The sequence below is a fragment of the Chanodichthys erythropterus genome, chromosome 20 (genome assembly GCF_024489055.1).
Source record: "Chanodichthys erythropterus isolate Z2021 chromosome 20, ASM2448905v1, whole genome shotgun sequence".
NCBI classification, from domain to species: Eukaryota; Metazoa; Chordata; class Actinopteri; order Cypriniformes; family Xenocyprididae; genus Chanodichthys; species Chanodichthys erythropterus.
The window spans coordinates 4664393-4689218 of record NC_090240.1 but is presented as its reverse complement, the minus strand read 5'-3'; the positions used below and the strand labels follow the sequence as shown (position 1 = coordinate 4689218).

The 24826-nt window shown below is 36.9% G+C and overlaps 2 protein-coding genes across 4 annotated transcripts in view; one reads left to right on the top strand and one right to left on the bottom strand.

Annotated features, from left to right (window-relative positions):
* ap4b1 (adaptor related protein complex 4 subunit beta 1) overlaps positions 1-19479 on the bottom strand; it is a 29365-nt gene extending 9886 nt beyond the window's left edge. The window contains exons 1-8 of one of the 2 annotated variants that reach the window (XM_067371889.1): positions 19340-19479; positions 17284-17414; positions 10130-10354; positions 7717-7847; positions 7114-7261; positions 4354-4850; positions 3419-3502; positions 3040-3143 (exon numbers count right to left, since the gene is read on the bottom strand). In XM_067371889.1, the coding sequence (XP_067227990.1) occupies positions 3040-3143; positions 3419-3502; positions 4354-4850; positions 7114-7261; positions 7717-7847; positions 10130-10354; positions 17284-17396 (1302 nt within the window). In that variant the 5' untranslated portion in view covers positions 17397-17414; positions 19340-19479. Of the gene's footprint in view, positions 1-3039; positions 3144-3418; positions 3503-4353; positions 4851-7113; positions 7262-7716; positions 7848-10129; positions 10355-17283; positions 17443-19339 lie in introns of both variants that reach the window. The other variant, XM_067371890.1, reaches the window with a different exon arrangement.
* A 1343-nt stretch (positions 19480-20822) lies between these two features.
* The window catches only part of bltp3a (bridge-like lipid transfer protein family member 3A), a 54427-nt gene continuing 50423 nt past the window's right edge, over positions 20823-24826 (top strand). For both annotated transcript variants that reach the window (XM_067371887.1, XM_067371886.1), the window contains exon 1: positions 20823-20963. In XM_067371887.1, the coding sequence (XP_067227988.1) occupies positions 20920-20963 (44 nt within the window). In that variant the 5' untranslated portion in view covers positions 20823-20919. The remainder of the gene's footprint in view (positions 20964-24826) is intronic.

Below are 24826 nucleotides of genomic sequence, written 5' to 3'. Positions count from 1 at the left end.
ACAAATAAAAAAACAGAGATAATACTGATAAACAAATGATAAAGCTTGGGTTGCTGAATATTAGATCCCTTTCTTCAAAAGCACTTATAGTAAATGATATTATCACAGACAATAATCTAGATTTGCTGTGTTTGACAGAAACCTGGCTAAAACAAGACGATTACATTACTTTAAGTGAGTCTAGCCATCAAGGTTAGGATTATCAACACAGTCCTCGTCAGAAAGGCAAAGGGGGAGGTGTTGCTGTAATTTATAGAAATATCTTCAGTATTACTCAAATTTCTTTCAAATATAATTCCGTTGAAGTGATGGTGCTTTATGTAACGTTATGTAAGTTGACATTTTTGCTGTATACAGGCCACCAGGGCACCATACAGACTTCATCAAAAAATTTGCTGATTTTCTATCGGAGTTACTACTAGCTGTGGATAAAGTCCTTGTTGTTGGTCATTTTAATATCCATGTAGATAATGATAAAGACGCATTGGGATTGGCATTTATAGACATTCTAAACTCTATTAGAGTTAGACAAAATGTGTCAGGTCCCACTAATTGTCGTAATCATACTTTAGATCTAATATTGTCACATGGAATCGATATTGATGCCGTTGAAATTCTGCAGCAGAGCGATGACATCTCAGATCATTATTTAGTCTTGTGTATACTACATTTAGCCAAGGCTGCAAAACCACCACCCTGCCATAAATATGGTAGAACCATCACTTCTACCACTAAAGATCGCTTTATAAATAACCTTCCTGATCAGTTTCATCGCCTTAGCATACCAGATAGCTTAGAAAACCTTGATGTTGCAACAGAAGCTATTAACTATGTCTTTTCCAGCACATTAGACTCAGTTGCTCCTCTGTGCTTAAAGAAGATTAAGGAAACTACGCCACGCCGTGGTACAACGAGCACACTCAGGCCCTTAAGAGAGCTGCCAGAAAAATGGAGCACAGCTGATTGACAATATTAGAGAGAAAATTATAACCATGCAACCGTCTACTACAGTATCGCGTCAGATAGTGCATTATAGTGTCCCTGAGGAAAAATTTCATTCATTCGTTGCTTTAGGACAGGAAGAATTGTTAAATCATCAAAATCAACAACATGTATGCTAGACCCTATACCGACTACGCTATTGAAAGAGATGCTTCCAGAGGTCATTGATCCTCTTCTTAATATTGTTAATTCATCTTGATCACTACAGACGCATGCCGAAAACCTGTAAGCTGGCTATTATTAAACCTCTTATTAAAAAAAACACAACTTGATCCTAGAGAATTACTTAATTACAGGCCGATCTCGAATCTACCTTTTCTGTCAAAAATACTAGAAAAGGCAGTATCATCACAACTACGTTCCTTCTTGGAAAGAAATGGTATTTGTGAGGATTTCCAGTCAGGATTTAGACCGTACCATAGTACTGAGACTGCTCTCATTAGAGTTACAAATGATTTGCTCTTATCATCAGATCGTGGTTGTATCTCTCTATTAGTGTTACTAGATCTCAGTGCTGCTTTTGACACTATCGACCACACTATTCTTTTGAATAGACATGAAAATTATGTTGGCATTAGTGGAATTGGAATTAGTGGAATTCCAGTAGGAAAGGTGTCATTTAAGCAGCCCCTAAAGTAATAATTAACAATTTTTACAATGGAAGTGATTAAATCAAAAACCAACATTAGCTCGATAATAATTTTCCTATTGTCAATGTGAAGCTGCTTTGAAATAATTTGTATTGTGAAAAGCATTATATGAATGAAAATGACTTGACTTGACTTGAAAGCAAACCCTCCCACCCTCCCTGCATATCGGCTTCCAAAGCCACGCCTCCTCCAAAACACGTGCACACACACTGCACGTGTGCTGCTCTCAGCAAAGCGTCACAAGAGACAGAGTTAAAGGGATAGTTCACCCAAAAATAAAAATTTGATGTTTATCTGCTTACCCCCAGTGCATCCAAGATGTAGGTGACTTTTTTTCTTCAGTTGAACGCAAATTATGATTTTTAACTGCAACCGCTGCCCTCTGTCAGTCGAATAATAGCAGTAGATGGGAACTTCAACTATAACAGTAAATAAAACTTGCTTAGACAAATCCAAAATAAACCCTGCGGCTCGTGACGACACATTAATGTCCTAAGACACGAAACGATTGGTTTGTGCGAGAAACCGAACATTATTTATATATTTTTTTACCTCTAATACACCACTATGTCCAACTTCGTTCAGCTTCCTGTTAGTGAGGTCAAAAAACGCGTTGTGATGACGGAAGTGATGTCTCGCCCATATACTTCAATGAGCGCGAGACATCACTTGCCGGAAGCTGAACGAAGTTGGACATAGTGGTGTATTAGAGGTAAAAAATTATATAAATACTGTTCGGTTTCTCGCACAAACCGATCGTTTCGTGTCTTAGGACATCAATGTGCCGTCACGAGCCGCAGGGTTTAATTTGGATTTAAACTATCCCTTTAAATTCATTACCTCATTTCTCAAAGCACATAAAATTACAATAATAATCAATGTAAACAACTTGGAGATCTTGTACGTGACTGCTGCAGATTCATTTAGGTGTTGATACTGGGCACTCATAGAAGGCACTCTGGTGGAAGAAAGTCATATACACCTAGGATGGCTTGAGGGTGAGTAAAGCTTGGGCTCATTTTCATTTGAAAGTGAACTAATCCTTTAACTGAGTGCAGACTGGAGGGTCAGTCCTAGAGGTCTTCCTGGCCGATTTTAGGTGAAAAACTGAGTGAAACTCTCTAACTCTTCAGATAGGGGGTATTCTCCACTTTATCGTTACTTTTATTTCCTATGCATTCCATTTTTCCTTTCCTTTTCATTTCATTATTATTTCTTATTTTATTTATATTTATGTAAAGCACTCTGAATTACCATGGTGTATGAAATGTGCTATATAAATAAACCTTGCCTATGTATGAGTTGGATGGGACTGTGAAAGAAAAGCAGCAAAATGTGCTCAGCTTGTTGTATCTGGTCAAAATAGAAAGCAGGTGAATGATCTCACCTCACTATCTTGAGGATTGTCAACACAGGCCTCAACAGTCTGACAAACAGCAGCAGTACTCTGAGGACAGAACCACACCAAATCCCTGAACGTCTGAATCACGGCTAAACAGAGACACACAGGGAAGCAGAAAGCAAACAGATAAGAGGTACAACAGGAGAACATTTGACTCTGTAAACTGATAATGTCTGTTAGCAAACAAATCTTTAATCCAGGCTGGAGAAAGCACCTGCTAAAAGGTTAGTGGAAAGCAAACAGTGTTAATCAAACAGGAAAAAAAGGAAGAAGAAAACACAAGCAGACCATCTCCTTTACTTATTAACTACAAGATATAAAATCACATAAACATTGATAGTTGTGGCTCAGCTTTCTCTCATACCTGACGTGATGTGATCTTGTTTCAATGCGAGCAGTCCGGTCAGGATATCCAGACACTTCTCACTGTATGTTCGTGCAATACGACCTTGAAAAGAGCAACATGTTTACTTAATAATAATACATTTAGAAGTAACAGTAATAGTAATTTAAGCAAAACGTTGCAATGATAAATAATTCAACAATGATTTATATTACAGGACAAGAGAAATGCGCCACATGTATGCTCTGTTTATGTTTAGTTTCTTTGTTCCTGTTTTCCTTAGTTCCGTAGTTAATCTCCTAGGTTGTAAATTAGTTCATCACTGAAGTTTTCCTTAGTTCATTGTCTGGTACTGTTAAAAAAAAAAGAAGAAAAAAAAGAGAGTGCAAATAGCCCACTTTGTTGGCAGAGGAAATTTACATTAACTCCACCCACCTGATTGAGCCAGACACAATTACAAAAGAACTCGTTTGATAACAGGATCAGTGGTGTGGAGAGTAAGGTGGGTGGCGATTGACCCGAGTTCGAATCCTTTTTCCGAACTCATTCATCTCCCTTTTCCCATCGCTCATCAGCTCGGAGAGGCATAATAATCTTTGGAGGACTAAGGATATTTTTAAATATATCTCAAATTGTGTTCTTATGAAAGAAGATAGTCATATACACCTAGCATGGTTTGAGGGTGAGTAAATCATGGGATAATTTTCATTTTTGGCAGAACTATCCCTTAACATAAATAAATAGCTTTCCCCAACACTGGTAACAGCCAATTTAATATTTAGTTTGACCTGCTGAAGTGGGCAAACAACATTTTCTCAGGTAAGAACCTCATCATTTGTTAAAAAAAGTACCCTAATTGTGCAAAGTGCCTGTAACAGCCAATTTGACATTTAATCACAAAATGGCATTTCACTAATTTAAAAGCGAGACAGACAGCATTTTGCGAGATATGTTACCTATAGCGGCAATGGCTGCCTGGGCGAGCTCAGGAGACACATCAGTGCAGTAACTTCTCAGCTCCTCCAAAACCAAAGCCACGTTTTCATCGTTCACCAGCTCCACCAGGATCTCCATCTTGCGAAACTTAATGTAACTCGGTTCAGAGTAACCACAAAAGAAGCGCTTGTAATGTGTGGCGAAAAGGCCTGGCTGACTCCGCATGACCTGCTGAACATGACACAGCCCAGCAAAACGAAGTTCGCGTGATGCAGCACCGCACGTAGCCAGCAGGGGGGCGCTTGTGCGCAGGAGGGCATCGGCCTGCACAGCAGGGTGGGCGGCGGCCAAATGAAGGAAGAGGCGGAGCGTAGCAACTGCGACATGTGCGTGAGCACTTTGTAGGAAGGCGTCTAGTAGACTAAGGATGTCGAACAACTCATCATCGCTACGAGGGCGGTAGCGTAGCAGGAAGGTGAGGACTTCACTCTGAGCCCAACTGTCCAGGTCCTTCATCCTGAAGGAGAAAATATAAAAACACAAAGTCAGTCATTAGAAAATCAGCTAAATGGGTCAATGACATGATTCATGATGATGTTAGCTTTTGTCCTGCAAAAATGCAGGAAAACAAAAAAACAAAATTGAAAGTGATATCATAGAGAGGACTCTTTAGTTCAGGCTGTAAAATGTCAAAAACTATTAAAAACCACTGTCAGTAATTGAAATAAAGCTAAAATAAATGTATGTATCATTTAAATATTTTCAATTCTTTATTTTAATAAATTGAAGTACATTATGTATTAATTTCCACACATGTAGAATTTAGATACACTTATAGTAGAATTCATTTAAGGCATGACTTTATATTTCAGGTATTCATTTCTGTATTTTTTAACCTGCACATTGCAGATTACATTAAAGGTGCCCTAGAATCAGAATTTGAATTTTCCTCGGCATAGTTGAATAACAAGAGTTCAGTACATGGAAAAGACATACATTGAGTTTCAAACCCCATTGTTTCCTCCTTCTTATGTAAATCTCATTTGTTTAAAAGACTTCCGGAAAACACTCGGATCTCAACATAACACAGACTGTTACGTAACAGTCGGGATCATTAATATGTATGACCCCAATATTTGCATAATGCCAGCCCATTCGACGCATTAGACAAGGAAAGGCAGTATTAACGGCTGGATCTGTGCACAGACAAGGTAAGCAAGCAAGAACAACAGTGAAAAATGGCAGATGGAGCAATAATAACTGACATGATCCATGATATCATGATATTTTTAGTGATATTTGTAAATTGTTTTTCTAAATGTTTCGTTATCATGTTGCTAATATACTGTTAAATGTGGTTAAAGTTACCATCGTTTCTTACTGTATTCACGGAGACAAGACTGTTGTTATTTTCATTTTTTAAACACTTGCAGTCTGTATAATGCATAAACACAACTTCATTCTTTATAAATATCTGCAACAGTGTGTAATGTTAGCTTTAGCCCGTTAGCCACAGAGCATAGCCTCAAACTAACACAGAATCAAACGTAACCATCTAAATAAATACTTTACTCACATAATTCGAAGCATGCATGCAGCATGCATGACGAACATCTTGTAAAGATCCATTTGAGGGTTATATTAGCTGTGTGAACTGTGTTTATGCGATGTATATATAGTTAAGAGCTCGTGTGGCAGAGGAAACGCATCTCTTAAAGGGGCTGTGCTGAAAAAATCAGTGCATAGTTAATGATGCCCCAAAATAGGCAGTTAAAAAAACAATCTAGGGCACCTTTAAGTAAATGGAAGCATGTATTTTCTTCTCGTATTGTTGTAAAATACTTAAAAAAAATGAAATAAAATAAAACCTAAATATTACAAGATTAATATTTTTGTGGATTATTTTGATGAATACAAAGTTCAAAAGAACAGTATTATTTATCTTAGTAACATGAAAAGCTTAAATTAAAACTGAACTGAAGTTTGAGGTGAGGTACTAAAATTACTAAAAACTAAAACTGAAATTTTAATCAAATAAAAAATAAAATACATATTAAATAAAACTAATAAAATGCATAAAACTAATAAAAACAAACTAAAATTAAAATGTAAACTGAAAATATAAATACTATAATAGTACATAAATATTACTAAAATAACACTTGTGCAAAATGTAATAATATTTATGAATTAGCAATTCATGATACTTGTAAGAAAATACTTTTTACCCTTTGAAATCACTGAATAGGGTTTGTAATGTATTTTAGGTGTAAGGAAAATGTTATTACATTTTACCTGATGGTCAATTTTAGAGACATTTTTAGACATTAAACTGAAACTTTTCTTGAAAATGGTATATGTGGCGACCAGGGCGGGCAAGAGCGGTGAGGGAACGGCGTGAGGAGCATAAAAGGAGGAGCGACTACAGTGAAGGACCAGAGAGGACCAGGCCTGGACTTTATTTTATGTTTTATTATGTTTGTGTGGCCGGCAGATGTCCGCAAGGGTCTGCCGGCATTACTTTCGTTTTGTTCTTTGTTTATTTTGAATTAAAACTTTGTTTGAACGTTCGCCGGTTGCCGCCTCCTTCTTCCCGTTTACGAACTGTGTTACAGTATGATTTTTCAAAACCATACAAAACCAGCATGAACACAAAGAGCACCTTTCTAAGAACTTGAAACTAGAATTTTGACATGAAACACCATGAGGCTGAGTTTTCATGACAAAATTACATTCTTTGGATGAACTATCCATTTAAAGTAATGGCAAAATTGGCACACCTGTTGAGAAGGTGATGAGCAATGGGTTTGTTAATAACCACACCACCCTCATCTTTGAGAATTTCCTCCAAGGCACGAAGACAGTTCACCACAACCACAGGGTCCGGGTCCCTCAGAAGAGCATACAGCTCGTTCACTATACTGCCATCTAAAAGACACAAATGTGTTCATTTAGCAGACATTTATATCCAAAGAAACTTAATTCATATGCTCTACTGTACATTAATCATGCAAAAACATAAATTGGACCCTTATAGAAAGGCTATTCAAAGACATTGAGAACACAAACACACTGAATATTTAGGAAAGACAGGAAATACCACAGTATTGTTCAGCTGAACTATCATGGTGATAATTAAACAGGGGTTTCCTGGAAGAAATGTTTTGTTCAGTTATGGAGGCGTGACATACTGTAAGTCAACGCAGATGCTGAACCTGAAACATTCCTTTAAAGTGGGCAGTGTGACCCAAATCATTCCGCTTATGTCATTTTATGCACATGTATTAACCAGAATAAAATGAGATAGCAACAGTTATCACATTATGTTTGACATATTTCTTATCAACTTTTAAAATTTAAATAAACAGAGTGCTTGGCTCTACCTATGTCTGTGTTGGGCTGTAGACTGTGCATTTTGGCACATCCAAGCACAGCGACTCTCCTCACGTAACTGGCCTTGTCTCGCAGACCTGCAACAATGGGCTGCTCTATGTACTCTGGCATTCCTGGCATTCTGAAAAAACACACCAATTAAAGTAGATACAGTATCTTAGGATTTATTCAGAAAAATACTCCACTTTAGGCTGTGTATTACTGTGATTTTAACATGGCTTCAGGATGTTGCTCAGCACAATGTGAAGTGAGTTACATTTTCTAAAAGTTCATGCAAAATGAAAGTTCATGAAAGTTCATGCAAAACTCACAGCCATGATACCAGTGTTATGGGTGGGTTTCAAAGACTTTCTTGTTAAGCCGCGCACACACTTAACGATTGTAAGGCCAATTATGAATGTAAATTGATACTTATGACTGATTGCGTCAAACTCAAACGCGTCCAGTCAGAGTCAGTTGCGTTCAGTCTGCGATTACAGTCGGTGTTCAAATTCCACGTGTAAGTATATAAATCTGCTTCAGTCGCAGGAAACAATCGCTGTATGTTGAGCACAGTCTTAGAATGTTTGAGCTAGTCGTTAAATGTGTGCCCGGCTTTAGGGTGTTGCTAGGCTGTTATTGTGGTGTTCTGAATGGTCACTAGGTTGTTGTTAAAGGGGTCATGAACTGGATTTTTTTAAATTATTTTATAATGTTAATATGATTTTTACATAAAAAAGGTCATCATTTAGAAATAAATGGCTATTTTCTATCCTGATTTTATCCCTCCGATTTAAATGCTGGGTTTGAAGTAGCGTGTCTGCTGTGAGTCTTTAGTGTAAACGCCCACTTCTGTGATTGACTGACATCTTTGCATTTGAAACAAGTATTACACGTGGAACCCTCTCGAATACTTTTTTACCATTACAGCTGTCGAAAGTAACAAATCGTGAAAAGTATTGATTATAGCATTATATTTAGATCTATTCCCATCACATGAAAGGTAGCAGCAGTGAGAATTAAACAGATAACAGACAGTCTGTTTGTTGACAGCAACACGATTTCTGCACTCTCACGAATGCTTTCACCATAAATAACAATGCTAAAATGATATAAATACAGTAAGAGTTTTGTTGTGCAGTGTAACAGCGTCATTGATTACATAACGGGAGATTTTGGCAAGTGTCCAGATAAACTCGCGCTGTGTGATTGACAGTAAAGGGAGCCTTCTTTGATTGCTTTCTGTATACAATTTAAAGCTGCAGTCCGTAAGTTTAGCTTCTTTGTCGCCATCTGTGTTTGAAACCTGCAATTACAGTTATATGCAGAATTATCATCTTTATGTGGATTGTGCATTGGCACGGCTCCTAGGCGTTGTGGCTGTGGTGTTTGGATGGTTGCTAGGGTGCTGTGAAGTGATTGCTAAAGTGTCCCGGATGGTTGCTAGGGTGTTACTTGTTAGGGTGTCGCTAAGATGTTGTTGTGTTGTTTGGGTGGTTGCTAAGGTGTAGCTAAGGGATTACTAAGGTGTCCTGGATGGTTGCAAGGGTGTTGCTTGTTAGGGTGTTCCTAAGATGATGCTGTGGTGTTTGGGTGATTGCTAAGGTATCCTGGAGTGTTGCTTGTTAGGGTAATGCTATAACATTGTTGCAGTGTTTGGGTGGTTGTTAGGGTGTTGCTAAATGATTGCTAAGTTGTCCTGGATGGTTGCTAGGGTGTTGCTTGTTAGGTTGTTGCTAAGATGCCTTTGAAGTGTTTGAGTGGGTACTAGGGTGTTGCTAGATTTTTTTTTTTTTTTTTTTAGGTGTTCTGGGAGGGTGCTTAGGTGATTGCTAGGGCGCTGCTTGTTGGTGTTGCAAGGCTGACTGTTGTGGTGTTCTGTGTCATTGCTGGGGCATTTCTTGGATGTCATAATATTCTGGGAGTTTGCTAAGGTGTTTCTTGTTAGGGTATTGCTAAGATGCTGTTGCAGTGTTTTGTGTGGTTGCTAGGGAGTTGCTAAGTGATTGACAGGGTGTCTTGTGTGGTTGCTAGAATGTTTCTTGTTAGGGTGTTGTTAAGATGTTGTTGCTGTGTTTGGGTGATTGCTAAGGTGTTGCTAAGTTATTACTAATGTGTCCTGGATGGGTGCTAGGGTGTTGCTAATATGTTGTTGTTGTGTTTGAGTGTTTGCTATTGTGTTGCTAAGTGATTGCTGAGATGACATGGATTGTTGATAGGGTATTGCTTGTTAGGGTGTTGCTAAGTGATTGCTAAGGTGTCCTGGATTGTTGCTAGGTTTGCAAAGCTAATTGTTGCAGTGCTCTAGATCATTGCTTGGCTGTTGTCCTGGTGTTCTGGGTGGTTGTTGGGTGTTACTAGGTGATGGCTTGATATTCTGGATCTAGACAGACAAAAAAAAAAAATGATGCCAGACATACAAACCTGAAGTTGCACATGTTCCTCAGGGCCAACCCTCGCACCATGGGATTGGGATCAGCGCAATCCTTGCGGAGGGTGTTGATAGCCAGTAGTGCCAGGTCTGGCTTGTCACTGGCATAGGTGCACATGTACAGATATACCAGCTTCTTCTGAACAATATCGACTGTGGCACTGGCTTTCACCATGTCCATAAATAAAGCAGAGACATCCAGACCCTGTGTCATGTACCTGCAAAGAAACAAACAACAAAGCCTGAGAAATCTCTTTATGATTTATTTGTCAACAATTCAAAAGTGAATGAAAATGAAAATCTGAGATATTCAAAAATATCCTTGTTCCTCCAAGCTTTATAATGGTAGTGAAGGGCGGGCCAGAAAAAATTCATCCATCCATTATAAAAAATAATCCATATGGCTCCAGGGGCTTAAAATAAAGGCCCTTTGAAGCGAAACCGATATGTATCATATATAGTAAATCATTTTAATTTCAAATAATATTTTTACAAAAACCCATTGCTTCGCTTCAGAAAGCCTTTATTAACTCCCTGGAGCTATATTATTGGATTACATTTATATGGATGGATACATTATTTTTGGCTTCAAAATGTGGCCACCCCTTCACATGCCCAGAGAAAATGCCTGCGATTCTGGATAATGTTAAGATATGGCTTCTTTTTTGACCTATAGAGTTTTAGCCGGCAACGGTGAATGGCACGGTGGATTGTGTTCACCGACAATGTTTTCTGGAAGTATTCCTGAGCCCATGTTGTGATTTCCATTACAGTATCATTCATGTATGTGATGCAGCGCGGTCTAAGGGCCTGAAGATCACGGGCATCCAGTATGGTTTTCCAGCCTTGACCCTTACGCACAGAGATTGTTCCAGATTCTCTGAATCTTTGGATGATATTATGCACTGTAGATGATGATAACTTCAAACTCTTTGCAATTTTTCTCTGAGAAACTGCTTTCTGATATTGCTCCACTATTTTTCGCCGCAGCATTGGGGGAATTGGTGATCCTCTGCCCATCTTGACTTCTGAGAGACACTGCCACTCTGAGAGGCTCTTTTTATACCCAATCATGTTGCCAATTGACCTAATAAGTTGCAAATTGGTCCTCCAGCTGTTCCTTATATGTACATTTACCTTTTCCGGCCTCTTTTTGCTACCTGTCCCAACTTTTTTGGAATGTGTAGCTCTCATGAAATCCAAAATGAGCCAATATTTGGCATGACATTTCAAAATGCTTCACTTTCAACATTTGATATGTTATCTATATTCTATTGTGAATAAAATATAAGTTTATGAGATTTGTAAATTATCGCATTCCTTTTTTATTCACAATTTGTACAGTATCCCAACTTTTTTTGGAATCGGGTTTATATATATTATATATAGGCCACAGTGCCCTCCATGAGTATTGGGATAGTAAAGACAAAATTGCTATTGCAAAATTGCTTGGAGCAAGGGTGGGAAAACTCTGTACTGAAGGGCCACTGTCCAGCAGAGTTTAGCTCCAACCCTAATCAAACACATCTGAACTAGCTAATCAGTTCATTCAGGATTACTAGGCAGGTGAGTTTTATCAGGGTTGGAGCTAAACTCTATAGGATAGTGGCCCTCAGTAGTGATGTTTGGTTCTTTTGAGCCAGTTGAAACCGGTTTATCCACCTTATTCCTATGTCTCACGATGCTTTGCGCTAATTATGGGTGTAACTTCCATTAATCTGTAAACAGTCAGTGAAAGTCTCGCTCTATGAATCTATCTTTTTTTGTTGTTGTTTTTTTAAACTGGGTACAAAGAGATGACATTATTCTACTAACCCTTAAAAAAACGAACATTAAAAGGACATTTAAATGTGTAAAAGCATCAACAAGGTACTTTCAACAGGCCATAAAAAAGTGTGATTCTTTACACTGCAATAACGGATGGCTTAAATATAACTATATTATTTATATCTTTATTATGTAATATACGTTGCCTTAATACAATTTTTTACGAGCTGAGAACTAGAAAAAATTATATTTTGTAGCGTCTGGACCAATCAGACACACAATTATTCATTATATTTGATGAATAATCCATAAAAATCTCCCTCACAAGCAGGGCTGGACTGGGACAAAAAAATGGCCCTGGCATTTTTGCTCAGACCGGCCCACCACAATCGGTCGGACACCACCCACCAGAGTATTACAATTATTTGGTAGAGTTATTAAATGTACACTTAGTAAGAGTATGATTTCTAGATGGACAATGTGCTCCATGATATAAAAGCTAACCCTTAGAATGTGGATGTAGAATACTGATAATTCTATAAATAATTAAAAAAAAAAATTTTCAATGAAACAGACAGCAGAAAATCTATAATTTACAATTACAAATATACTTTGTTTTAAAGAGCACAAACCCCTGTTTAAGTGTCAAACATTTACCTCTCATTTTTTAGATACTCCCCATTAAAAACAATGAAAAAGAAAACTATACTACCAAATTACTCACAAAAAAGTCCTAATAAAATGATATTCATGCTATTCACTTGCCATAAACAACCAAGTGTTCATACCAGAGTAATAGGGTACAAGAGCTACAAAACATAACTTTTTATAGCCGAAAAGTGAGATCTAGTAGACCATCATCACGACTAACAGCTATAAATAGACACCTATAGTCTCGTTGTGAAATAAACACATCATCAGTAATATTACATTATAATAATAACCTGATTTTTTTTTTTTTTGAAAAATCAAATTGCATCATTTCAGGTTTTTCTATGAGAAGGGCCGTTACTGCATAAGTGAACTCTGATAGCTACAAGGGCACTGCTAACTACAAAAAACAGTGCAAAATAACTTTTGCTGTGCTATTTGACTTTAGCTGACTGAGTGACCAGTGCAGTAGGTGACAGTCTGACTTTATAATAACGACGACGATTATGTTGTCTTATAATATTCATTCATTTAAGCATCATCGTCGTCGTCGCATCATGAGTCCCTCGCTGTTAATCATGTAACTACCCTGCTTACTGCTTCTATTATACTCTCCTGCTCACTCTGCCCCTTCACTGTCAGACACCTGCTGCTCCTCTGCCTTACAGGTGTCTCCTCCATGTTCTTCTATGTTCACCTGTTTTTGCACGTCAGGTACTGTAGGTTTGGAAACTAAAGCTACAGTAACCGCACTAAACATGCCAGTATTTTTTGCACGTTGAGGCATCAACCTCTAAATTTTTTTATTTTTTTGCCCGCAACTTCTCCGCACCCCCTTGCACTTGCACTTTTGTTTCTCCATCCTCCTAATCCACAGATGTTCTGGCGAAACAGAGGGGATGGGGTGGAGTCTGTTAAGAGATGTGATTGGGCCAGCCCAGTGTCAGTATGGAAAATGAACCAATGGGCCGCTGTCCCTGCTTTATGGGCCGGTCGTTGGTCAATTTTATGTTTAATAAAAAAAAATCATATCATATAGCAGCCCCGCCCTCAAGTGCGTCGGCCCACCGGGCATTTGCCCGGTATGCCAGATTACCAGTCCAGGCCTGCTCACAAGTGCAACACAAAGGCGGAACCAGGTGTCCTGTTACAGGACACAGTAACACTGATGAGAACATTTTTATGATCAGAAAGAATTTGCAGATGCTTAAGACTCTGACTCAATTCTTTCTGAGAAGGACAAATAAACCCTTTTAATTCTATATATATATATATATATAAAACCACTTGAGAAATGTATAAACATGTATCTAATTTTTCCATCTCATGATTTTCCTTTTATAGGGTTTGGCCTAAGTATTTATTCTCTCTTTTGAACTCTTTTGTATTAATGTTTCAGAGCATACTATGGTAAACTAAAATCACATGAGTGGCATGTCTGGTATCAATGGACTCCAACTTTCGTTTCCTATTTGGTAATTTATGTTACATGTTGCTAACTCTGTGACACAATAGTATTATACAAATCTAGAAGGTTCTTCTCTCATTCATCCAATCCAATGTCTTATGCTAATATCTTACAAGAGAACAAAGACTTGTAAAAAAAGGTCCCTCCGATGGAACAACTGTTTATTACCTCAAGAGAGTGTGATCTTCACTTTAAAATTACTGATCACAGGATCACAGCCCCATTCCCTTTTTTTTTTTTTTTAATGAAAAATGCTGATGTGAACAGGGCTCGACAATAAGGACTGCCCGATGGCCTGGGGCCAGTGTGAACGACGCTCGGGACAGTAGAACTGTCACTTTTGCCCGATCGGACCAGTGCTGTAGGGTGTGCGACATATATCGTCTGTTATATCATAATTGTTGATTTATCTGAAATTATCGAGTATGTCCCCCACTTTACAAAAAACAAACAAAAACACACCCATTGAGTGCACGCATGCATTAGGAGAGTGGGGACAGTTGCAACGTGTGGCAGTTGCAACATTGCTGATTTATCCAATTAGGAATGAGCTAGAGTCATGACATTCCTACTGCACATGCTCAGTATGCCCCTCCTTCTTTCTGGAAGTTAACAGCTACATGCTAAACCTCCTTATAGGAGAACTGAAATTCAAGGCAAAAAAGTAACTTTTTTTACTACTAGATTTTTTTGTCATACTGTCTAAACTGTTTAAGTATTGTTTTTTATAGTTTTATAGTTTGAATGTGCATTTTCTTAGCTCTTAACAGACTTGGGTACAATGTGTTCAAGCTAATGTGTTAGGCTAGCATCACTAGTTTTAAGATGGCTGCCAGGGGGTGGGACAGTTGCAACACATTGTTGCAACTGTCCCCACATGGTGTTGCAATTGTCCCTCATGACAATAATAATGACAATTAGATAAAAATTGATATAAAAGGCAATTCAGTGGTTTGATAAAGAACATATTTCAATAATCAAGTATCTCCTCTTTGTATTTCAGCAAATTGCTTTTTTAAAAGTCAGTGTATCCTACATTTTCTGTTCTGTTTTTTTCAGTATGGACAACTTTTTTTTACAGGAAAAGGACAACAGAAAGGGGTGTCCCTCTACCTATTCTGTCCTTAGCTGCTGCTGTAGTAAGCAATGATGGCAGGACAGTGAGGTCACATAACGATAATTGATATGCTTAGCATTTGTTTGACTACGATATCAAACAGCAAATACTGTGTTGCTAATGTTACACAAAACATGTTCCCATTCACCATCTCAGAAAATCAATATCCTTAGAAATGCTTTGAACAACTTTTAAGATATTAAAGGCATACAGTTCATCATCAGAAAATGCGCATATATACTGCATATTGGAGAAATAGCACATATTGTAGCCAAGCTAGAGGTCTGTGCTTGGATATGTTGTGCATATTTTCTTAGTATTTCTTAGCATTTATTCATTTAGTCTCTTTGCTAAACCATGCATCGCTATTAATATGGCTCATGCATAGTGTCTGTGTTTAGAGCAAACCCCTAACTCACTCTAACTGCCTCAAATAATGCATCTTGTTGAGGAATTTATGCTGTCTCATTGCAAATGATCAGATATATGATATTCAGATTTATGATTTTCAAATTGGCTTTGAAGGAGGGACTAGTAAGTAACAACAACAAAAAATACTTTGCAAATGCATAGCAACACACTGGCAAACACCCACATCATGTGCTGGTGAGTTGTGCACATGCAAACAGCTTGCTCTAGTTTTCTTCTTCCGTCAGAACTGCATGAGTTGATGTTATTAGGCAGAAAATCACATTTGAGTTGGGCCTACATAAATCAGTTTGTGGGATTTTGACAAAGGTGTTACATGGTTGTGTACTTGGTTGTTTTTTACTTTAAAAAGTTAACTCAATGAACTAAAAAAAAGATTTGAAAAATGATGCAGAAGTATGAGTTTTATTACATCTAAATGACTGTTGCAACTGCCCCTCGGTACTGTTGCAACTGTCCCCATATATGGGGACAGTTGCAACATTTTTCAGGGTCCATTTAAGTACAAATTACTTTCATATTATCACATGTACACATGTTGCAACAGTATGGGCAGGTAGGTGACATATATGGGTTTAATATATATATATATATATATATATATATATATATATATATATATATATATATATATATATATATATATATATATATTGTCTTTCTAATACAAACAGTCGCTGAGAAACTGAAGGAAATGTAAAAAGTGTTGCAACCGCCCCCACTCTCCCCGTGACGTAGTGTAGTAGGTTAGACTAGTGCACGTGCATATTTAGAGTGCACGATTTCACTGTGTGATTTAAGTTAGTCTATTAAAATTCATTTAGAATGCCCCAGAATTCAAGATAAGGGGCAAAAATGACCCTGTATATTTTTCATATTTATATAATTTAATATAGTTAACCAATAGTAAACAAAGAGCGCCAATTACAAATGTGATATTGATTTTATACAACGTACAGTTTAATGAACAAGAACCTAATATCAAGTGACTTACATTTTAGACACCAAATCGCCTGTTTCGATCTATTTCACCTCCAAAAATCGTTCCAGACTCCACGCAGAATTGTTTTGCGTCTCTGAGCAACACTTCCTGAATGAATCAGCCTTTGAATGAATCGGTTGAATCTCATGACGCTCATTAAAAGGGACTTGCTGCCACCTACTGGCGGGTTTAATTTCACATTTAAAGTGTCTTTTCATTTTTAAAATAATTTCAAACAGTATTAAACGTTTTATATTTTCAACATTTCAAAACATTATTTATGTATCCGTAACTGCTCTTGACTGATTAACTTTAATAAAGTTTAATCCATAGCTATATAGTTATAAGATTACAATTTCTGTACCTGAAAATCTCCTACATGAAAAACTTGAAAAGCACTGTTTATTTCATTTATATGTTTGTTCTGTTGTATTTATTTTTGCTAATACTCATAATTTGATTATTTGTTACTATTTTATTACTTACTGTTTATTTGTCTGACAATATTTAAAATTTAAGTGAATTAATCTAGTAGATGTTGGTGTCATAACCCTATTTATTAAGGTTACATCAAAAACAATAAATAGGCTTTTTTTATAGGCCCATTTTCTTTTCTTTTACTTTTTTTTTTTTGTGGGGCAAGTTAATTTTTTTTTTTTTTTTTTTTTTTTGATGCTTTGTCCATTTGAAAATTTTCTCTTCATCAAAAAAGGCAGATGAACAGTTCACGGACCTGATGACTTTGGTGATGTAGTTTTTGTACCGGAGGCGGTCTGCTTGGACATGGGGATTGGACAAAGCTCGCTTGAGCTCTTTTACCGTCTCCTCCGAGCCAAAATAAGGCATTGTGGGTTCTTCAGGTGCCTGCCAAAGAAAAGCAGAGGAACACAGTCTGAAAAAAATTAATGTAATTGCACTCTAATGATGTATCCTGGTTTGTGCCTGCCTATCCTGATCTTAACCAACATCATAAATCAGTGTACAGGTGCATCTCAATAAATTAGAATATCATGAAAAAGTTTTTTTTTTCTTTTCTTTAATTTAATTCAAAAAGTAAAACTTAAATATATTATAGATTTATTAGACATAATGCAAAATATGTCTAGACTTTTTTTGTTTTCATTTTGATGATTACAGCTTGCTGCTCATTAAAATAAAAAAAGAAGTATCTCAAATTATTACAATATTTAATTTCAAGTTCTATTAAATTACCATTCTCATGCTATAAATACTGGGTTTAGGTCAGTAATCCCAACAGCAGTCATAGGGAAGTTTGCTGACGACAGTTGTCCAGAAGACAATCATCAAGACCCTCTACGATGAGGGTAAGCCACAGAGGGTCATTGCTGAAAGAGCTGGCTGTTTGCAGAGTGCTGTGCCAAAGCATATTCATGGAAAGTTGACTGGAAGGAGAAAGTGTGGTAGAAAAAGGTGTAAAAGTGAAAGGAATGACCGCAGGCTTGAGAAGAAAGTCAGGCGAAGCCGATTTAAGAACTTAGGAGAGCTTGAAAAGGAGTGGACTGAAGCTGGAGTCAGTGCATCAAGAGCCACCGCACACAGACGTCTTCAGGAAATGGGCCACAACTGTCACATTCCACGTACCAAGTCACTTCTGAACCAAAGACAACGTCAGAAGCGTCTTACCTGGGATAAGGAGAAAAAGAACTGGACTGTTGCTCAGTGGTCCAAAGTCCTCTTTTCAGATGAAAGTAAATTTTGCATTTCATTTGGAAATCAAGGTACCAGAGTCTGGAGGAAGAGTGGAGAGGCACAAAAACCATTGCTTGAAGTCCAGTGTGAAGTTTCCACACTGCTACTGGTGTTGGTCCACTGTGTTTTCTGAGGTCCACAGTCAACACAGCCATCTACCAGAACATTTTAGAGCAAGTCATGCTTCCTTCTGCTGACAAGCTTTATAGAGATGTTGACTTAATTTTCCAGCAGGATTTGGCATCTGCCCACACTGCCAAAGGTACCAAAAGCTGGTTCAATGACCATGGTATTACTGTGCTCGATTGGCCAGCAAACTCGCCTGACCTTAACCCCATAGAGAATCTATGGGGTATTGTCAAGAGGAAGATGCGAGACACCAGACCCAATAATGCAGATGACCTAAAGGCCGCTATCAAAGCAACCTGGGCTTTCATTACACCTGAGCAGTGCTACAGGCTGATCACCTCCATGCCACGCCGCATTGATGCAGTAATTCATGCAAAAGGAGGCCCAACCGAGAATTGAGTGCATAGAAATGAACATACTTTTCAGAAGCCTGACATTTCTGTTTAAAATATCCTTTTTTTTATTGGTCTTATGAAGTATTCTAATTTATTGAGATAGTGAATTGGTGGGTTTTTGTTAAATGTGAGCCAAAATCATCACAATTAAAAGAACCAAAGACTTTAAAATACTTCAGTCTGTGTGCACTGAATTTATTTAATACATGAGTTCCACAATTTGAGTTGAATTACTGAAATAAATTAACTTTTCAACGACATTCTAATTTATTGAGATGCACCTGTAAGTCTTGCAGTAAAGACTAAATTAACCATCGACCACAACTGGAATCACCCTGACAGTACAGAAACAGACAAACTTAAATCTAAAGACCATAATATGATGACAGCTGTCCGATTTTATACAGCGTTATATACTATATTTCTTTAGTTCATTATGGAGCTCATACATGTTAGTTTATTTCTAAAGCAATAGATTTATTATCTCCCTTTCTGGAAGTACTGTGTGCTTTTCGCACACACAAAGGGCACGCAAGACAATAAAATGTAACATACCTCCTCTATCCGTTTCTAAACAGTACATCAATACACAATAACTAAAAGAAAATAACAACTAGAACAGAATATTAGAAATATTAGCGTGTTTATGGCAATCAGGAAGCGTAAAGCCAGAATCAAAAAGATTTAGTTCCTCTCAAAACATCTTTCCGATCTTCAAAATAAAAGCTCGCCTGTTTGATTTTGTGTGATTTTTACACTAAAATAAACGAATTGTCTTGGATATTTAGGATGATAACTCCATATTTTTTGTGCATTGAAGAAAGTTATGTATGCATAAAATCAGTAATGCTTTATGAATATCAATGAATATGAATGGTAATCACTGATCTGTGATGTAATCAATAGATTCCATTATATTTATATGGTATAACAATCTAATGCCATAAATGCACCACTGTCACAATAATAGATGCTAAAAATCATTGTAAATAAAGACACATCACATTAAAACTAATGTATATATAGTGAGTTATATATAGTGGTATTATATTATATGGAGTTATATTTAGTGGTACTTTAAACTAAAAAACTAATATATATATATATATATATATATATATATATATATATATATATATATATATATGTGTTAGAGTTATAGTATTTTAAACTAAAAACTGAATATATATATATATATATATATATATATATATATATATATATATATATATATATATATATATATATATACACACACACACACAGTCTTTAGTTTAAAATACTATATATAACTCTGTTTGGAGGTTCAAAGTAAACCAATTTTATGGTTTACTTTGGGAGTGAATGAAAAATGGGAGTAAATTAAAAAATGATAATTATATTAGCAATTCATTAATATATCCTAATGATATATGACTTTTTTCATTTTGATTGCACTTACTGTATTTTATACTTTAACAAATATTTTGTGATAATCTAGTATATATGTTTTTTGAACTCGTTAAAATGCCGTTTCAATGCAGCATGCTGTATTGTTAAGAATGTGATGTATTTTTTTGTCTTGATATATTGTATAGTAGTTTAGTTTAGTAAGATGGTTCTCATACCTTTTGAATTCAAGGGCCCAGTAAAAGTATTTTTTACTCACAATTCCTATCTGATAAAATATTACAGATTTAAAAATTAATAAATATTTATAAATAATTAAATTATAAATATAAATAGTCCTATTTAAAAAAAATAATTATACTTAAAAATGTACAAAAATATCAGAGTTATACAGTTTTGTTAATTTTATCTGTCTAGAAATAACATCCTTCAAAAAGAAAAAAAAAAAACAAATATGTTGCTGAGGGGTGAATTCATATAAGAAATAATTGTCTGTATTTAAGTCATCTTGAGGCCCCCTCAGAAGTTTGCTGAGGCCCTCTAGTTGTTGAGTCTCTCTTCTCAGTGAGGTCTTTTATTTTGACACGGAGTCGCAACGGTGATTCTCATTGGCAGACAGTCTGCGCTGGAACAGTACCAGTGTCAGTCGTGAGCGGGGTGTGAGTGTGTGTTTGTGTGTGAGTGTGTGAGTGTGTGTGTCAGCAGAAGATTTCTGAAGATGCTGGAGAGGTTGCCAATCTGACGGGATGGCCGGAATCATTAAAAAGCAGATCCTGAAGCATCTGTCCAGGTAATATGCTGTTTGAGTGTCATGTTTTGATTCATCAGTGTCAGTGTTTTCACGGGACTCACACAGTCACACAGCTAATAAACAAACATACATATGCTCAGTGTGTAGCAGTACCTGTCCTGGAGTTTATATATTTGACATGAATATAAATGTACATTTGGGGTCAGTTAGCTGACAGGCTAATACATAGACTGCAGCATCGCTGCTGGTTTTATGCTGAAACAACACAAGTATTGACCTGCACAAACACACACAAACACGGGCCTGTGACAAAGTAGTTGCATATTAAATATGTTAGGCTTGGGAGAACTCCATATTCAGCACGATTATCTGATATGCCAATAGTTTAAGCTGAAATAAAAAGGCATATTCAACAGAGATATTGACTATTTATGCCTTTGGTTTTTGTTGTTTTAGTCTTTGGATAGTTGTGAGCTGGTAAATGAGCGTATATGTCTGTAAGGCTGATCAGTAAAATCACTACCATGACCTTGATTAAGGCACTTAACCTCAGGTGACTCCAGAGTGACCGTGATTTTGTCAAGATGTTGGTTTTCCTGGGATATATTATAGCATATCCTACCAATCTGATTCCAGCCATTTCCTTTTGATTTTAGGGGCAGCCGATGGTATAATAGTTTGACAGAAGTGTTGTAAACTAGCAAAAAATGTAGGTCTTGTTCAGAGGCAGTGTTATTTTAGTATCATTGATAGTAATTATTAATATTTTGAATTAGGTTTTATTTTTATATTTTCCTTTTTTTATTTCAAAGGGATAAATATGTGTGCTGTAAGGCACTATACGTTATAGACAAAAGTAAGCATCTGCTGAAGTTTTGCTGAACTGAAAACCCTTTTCCCTGATTCGGTCCAGGCTAAACGATTTGGTGACTCTATATATTAAGGTGACTCCTCCTAACATTGGCCAATTTTCAGTCATGTGACTGGTGTGGAGACCCTGGAGGGCAAAACATTCCTAGAACTGCAGTGCATGCCTGTCAATTTTCCATCTGTTTCAAGCCACGGATATTTAGATCACCTTTCAAAGGAAGAAAAACAAAAATTTGTGAACAAAAGGCAAGTTTTGGGTACTTGTGATACAGAACCTGCTTCAGTATTTCAATCACTAAAAACAGTAAGAAAACACTTAAAGTGTACTAAAACAGTGATATTAAAAGATCAAATCCAGTATACACCTTATTGCTAAAGCATACTATAAAGAAGCAAAAGGATGAGGCCAGAATATGAACACAACACGCTAAATGGTAACGCGTTTTCTATGGAGAAAACACATAACGAGATTAACGAGTTTATATTCTGGCCTCTTCTGTTCATCAATAACAATAATAATAATAAGGTGTATACTGAATTTGTTTTGTTTTTTTAATATCACTCTCTTACTACATCAGTACTTAGTACAAACCTGGTAAAAATGACTGGCAGACAATGGAGGAAAGCCTTGTTTTTCCCTCCAGGTGGGCATTCCTATAAGGTCACATGAAAACTATGAATAAATATAAAGTTCCTCGGTCAAGCCATCATCTCTATTTTGTCTATGATTAAAGAGCTAATTCACCAAAAAAGGGCTGTTACATTTACTTTTGCCAAAAAGATAGGAACACTTCGACACTCATAATGCACTGGGCTCGATCCGATTGTCAATGGGCAAGGATACAGAAGTGCGGAAGTATGATCTGTAGTTTTCAGAAAAGCCTTGGAGCTGTCAAAAGACTTTTGCTGACAAATAAACAAGGATATCTGTGTTCAGGTAACAAAGGGGAAGAGTAAACATTGATCATGTTTACAGTGTAATAATACAAACCTGTTTGAAATCTGCAAACTTATACACTTAAAGGATTAGTTCACTTCAGAATTCAAATTTCCTCATAATTTACTCACCCCCATGTCATCCGAGAAGTTGTTTATGTCTTTCTTTCTTCAGTTGAATAGAAATTAAGGTTTTTGAGGAAAACATTCCAGGATTTTTCTCCATATAGTGGACTTCACTGGGGTTTAACGGGTTGAAGGTCAAATTTACAGTTTCAGTGCAGCTTCAAAGGGTTCTATACGATCCCAGATGAGGAATAAGAGTCTTATCTAGCGAAATGATCTGCCATTTTCTTAAAACAAAAAGCTGCATATACCTTATAATCACAAATGCTCAAAAATGCGTGACGTAGGCAGGGGTACCAATCCAGTTTCTAAGTCAAATGGCCTTTACCAAAAAAGGTAATAAACGATGTCGGATGATTTTGAAGTTGGAGGAGAAAATGAGATGGAGTTTTTTGCCCTACCGCAGTACTTCCACCTACATCACTCGTGACCTTTCCAAAGTGATTACGTAATGCTTGGTGCAGTGCAAGACGATCATTTGTGGTTAAAAAGTATATACATGTAATTTTTTAAAGAAAAAGACAGATCATTTCGCTAGATAAGACCCTTATTCCTCGTCTGGGATCATGTAGAGCCCTTTGAAGCTGCACTGGTACTGCAATTTGGACCTTCAACCCGTTGAACCCCACTGAACTCCACTATATGGAGAAAAACCCTGGAATGTTTTCCTCCATAACCTTAATTTCTTTTCAACTGAAGAAAGTCATGAACATCTTGGATAACATGGGGGTGAGTAAATTATCAGGAAATTTTAATTCTGAAGTGAACTAATCCTTTAACTGCAGTGGGATTGTCTCTGTAATAATTGAAATCTTGGTCACTTTGAATAAAAATATGTTATAACGAAAATATTCTGGGATAGAGATACAAACCGATTCCAAAAAAGTTGGAACACTGTACAAATTGTGAATAAAAAAGCAATGCAATAATTTACAAATCTCATAAACTTATATTTTATTCACAATAGAATATAGATAACCTATCAAATGTTGAAAGTGAGACATTTTGAAATGTCATGCCAAATATTGCCTCATTTTGGATTCCAAAAAAGTTGGGACAGGTAGCAATAAGAGGCCTGAAACGTTAAATGGACATATAAGGAACAGCCAGAGGACCAATTTGCAACTTATTAGATCAATTGGCAACATGATTGGGTATAAAAAGTGCCTCTCAGAGTGGCAATGTCTCTCAGAAGTCAAGATGGGCAGAGGATCACCAATTCCCCCAATGCTGCGGCGATAAATAGTGGAGCAATATCAGAAAGGAGTTTCTCAGAGAAAAATTGCAAAGAGTTTGAAGTTATCATCATCTACAGTGCATAATATCATCCAAAGATTCAGAGAATCTGGAACAATCTCTGTGCGTAAGGGTCAAGGCCGGAAAACCATACTGGATGCCTTTGGGCCCTTAGACGGCACTGCATCACATACAGGAATGCTACTGTAATGGAAATCACAACATGGGCGGTGTGCCATTCACCGTTGCCGGCTAAAACTCTATAGGTCAAAAAAGAAGCCATATCTAAACATGATCCAGAAGCGCAGGCGTTTTCTCTGGACCAAGGCTCATTTAAAAGGGACTATGGCAAAGTGGAAAACTGTTCTGTGGTCAGACGAATCAAAATTTGAAGTTCTTTTTGGAAAACTGGGACGCCATGTCATCCGGACTAAAGAGGACAAGGACAACCCAAGTTGTTATCAGTGCTCAGTTCAGAAGCCTGCATCTCTGATGGTATGGGGTTGCACAAGTGCGTGTGGAATGGGCAGCTTACACATCTGGAAAGGCACCATCAATGCTGAAAGGTATATCCAAGTTCTAGAACAACATATGCTCCCATACAGACGTCATCTCTTTCAGGGAAGACCTTGCATTTTCCAACATGACAATGCCAGATCACATACTGCATCAATTACAACATCATGACTGCATAGAAGGAGGATCTGGGTACTGAAATAACCAGCCTGCAGTCC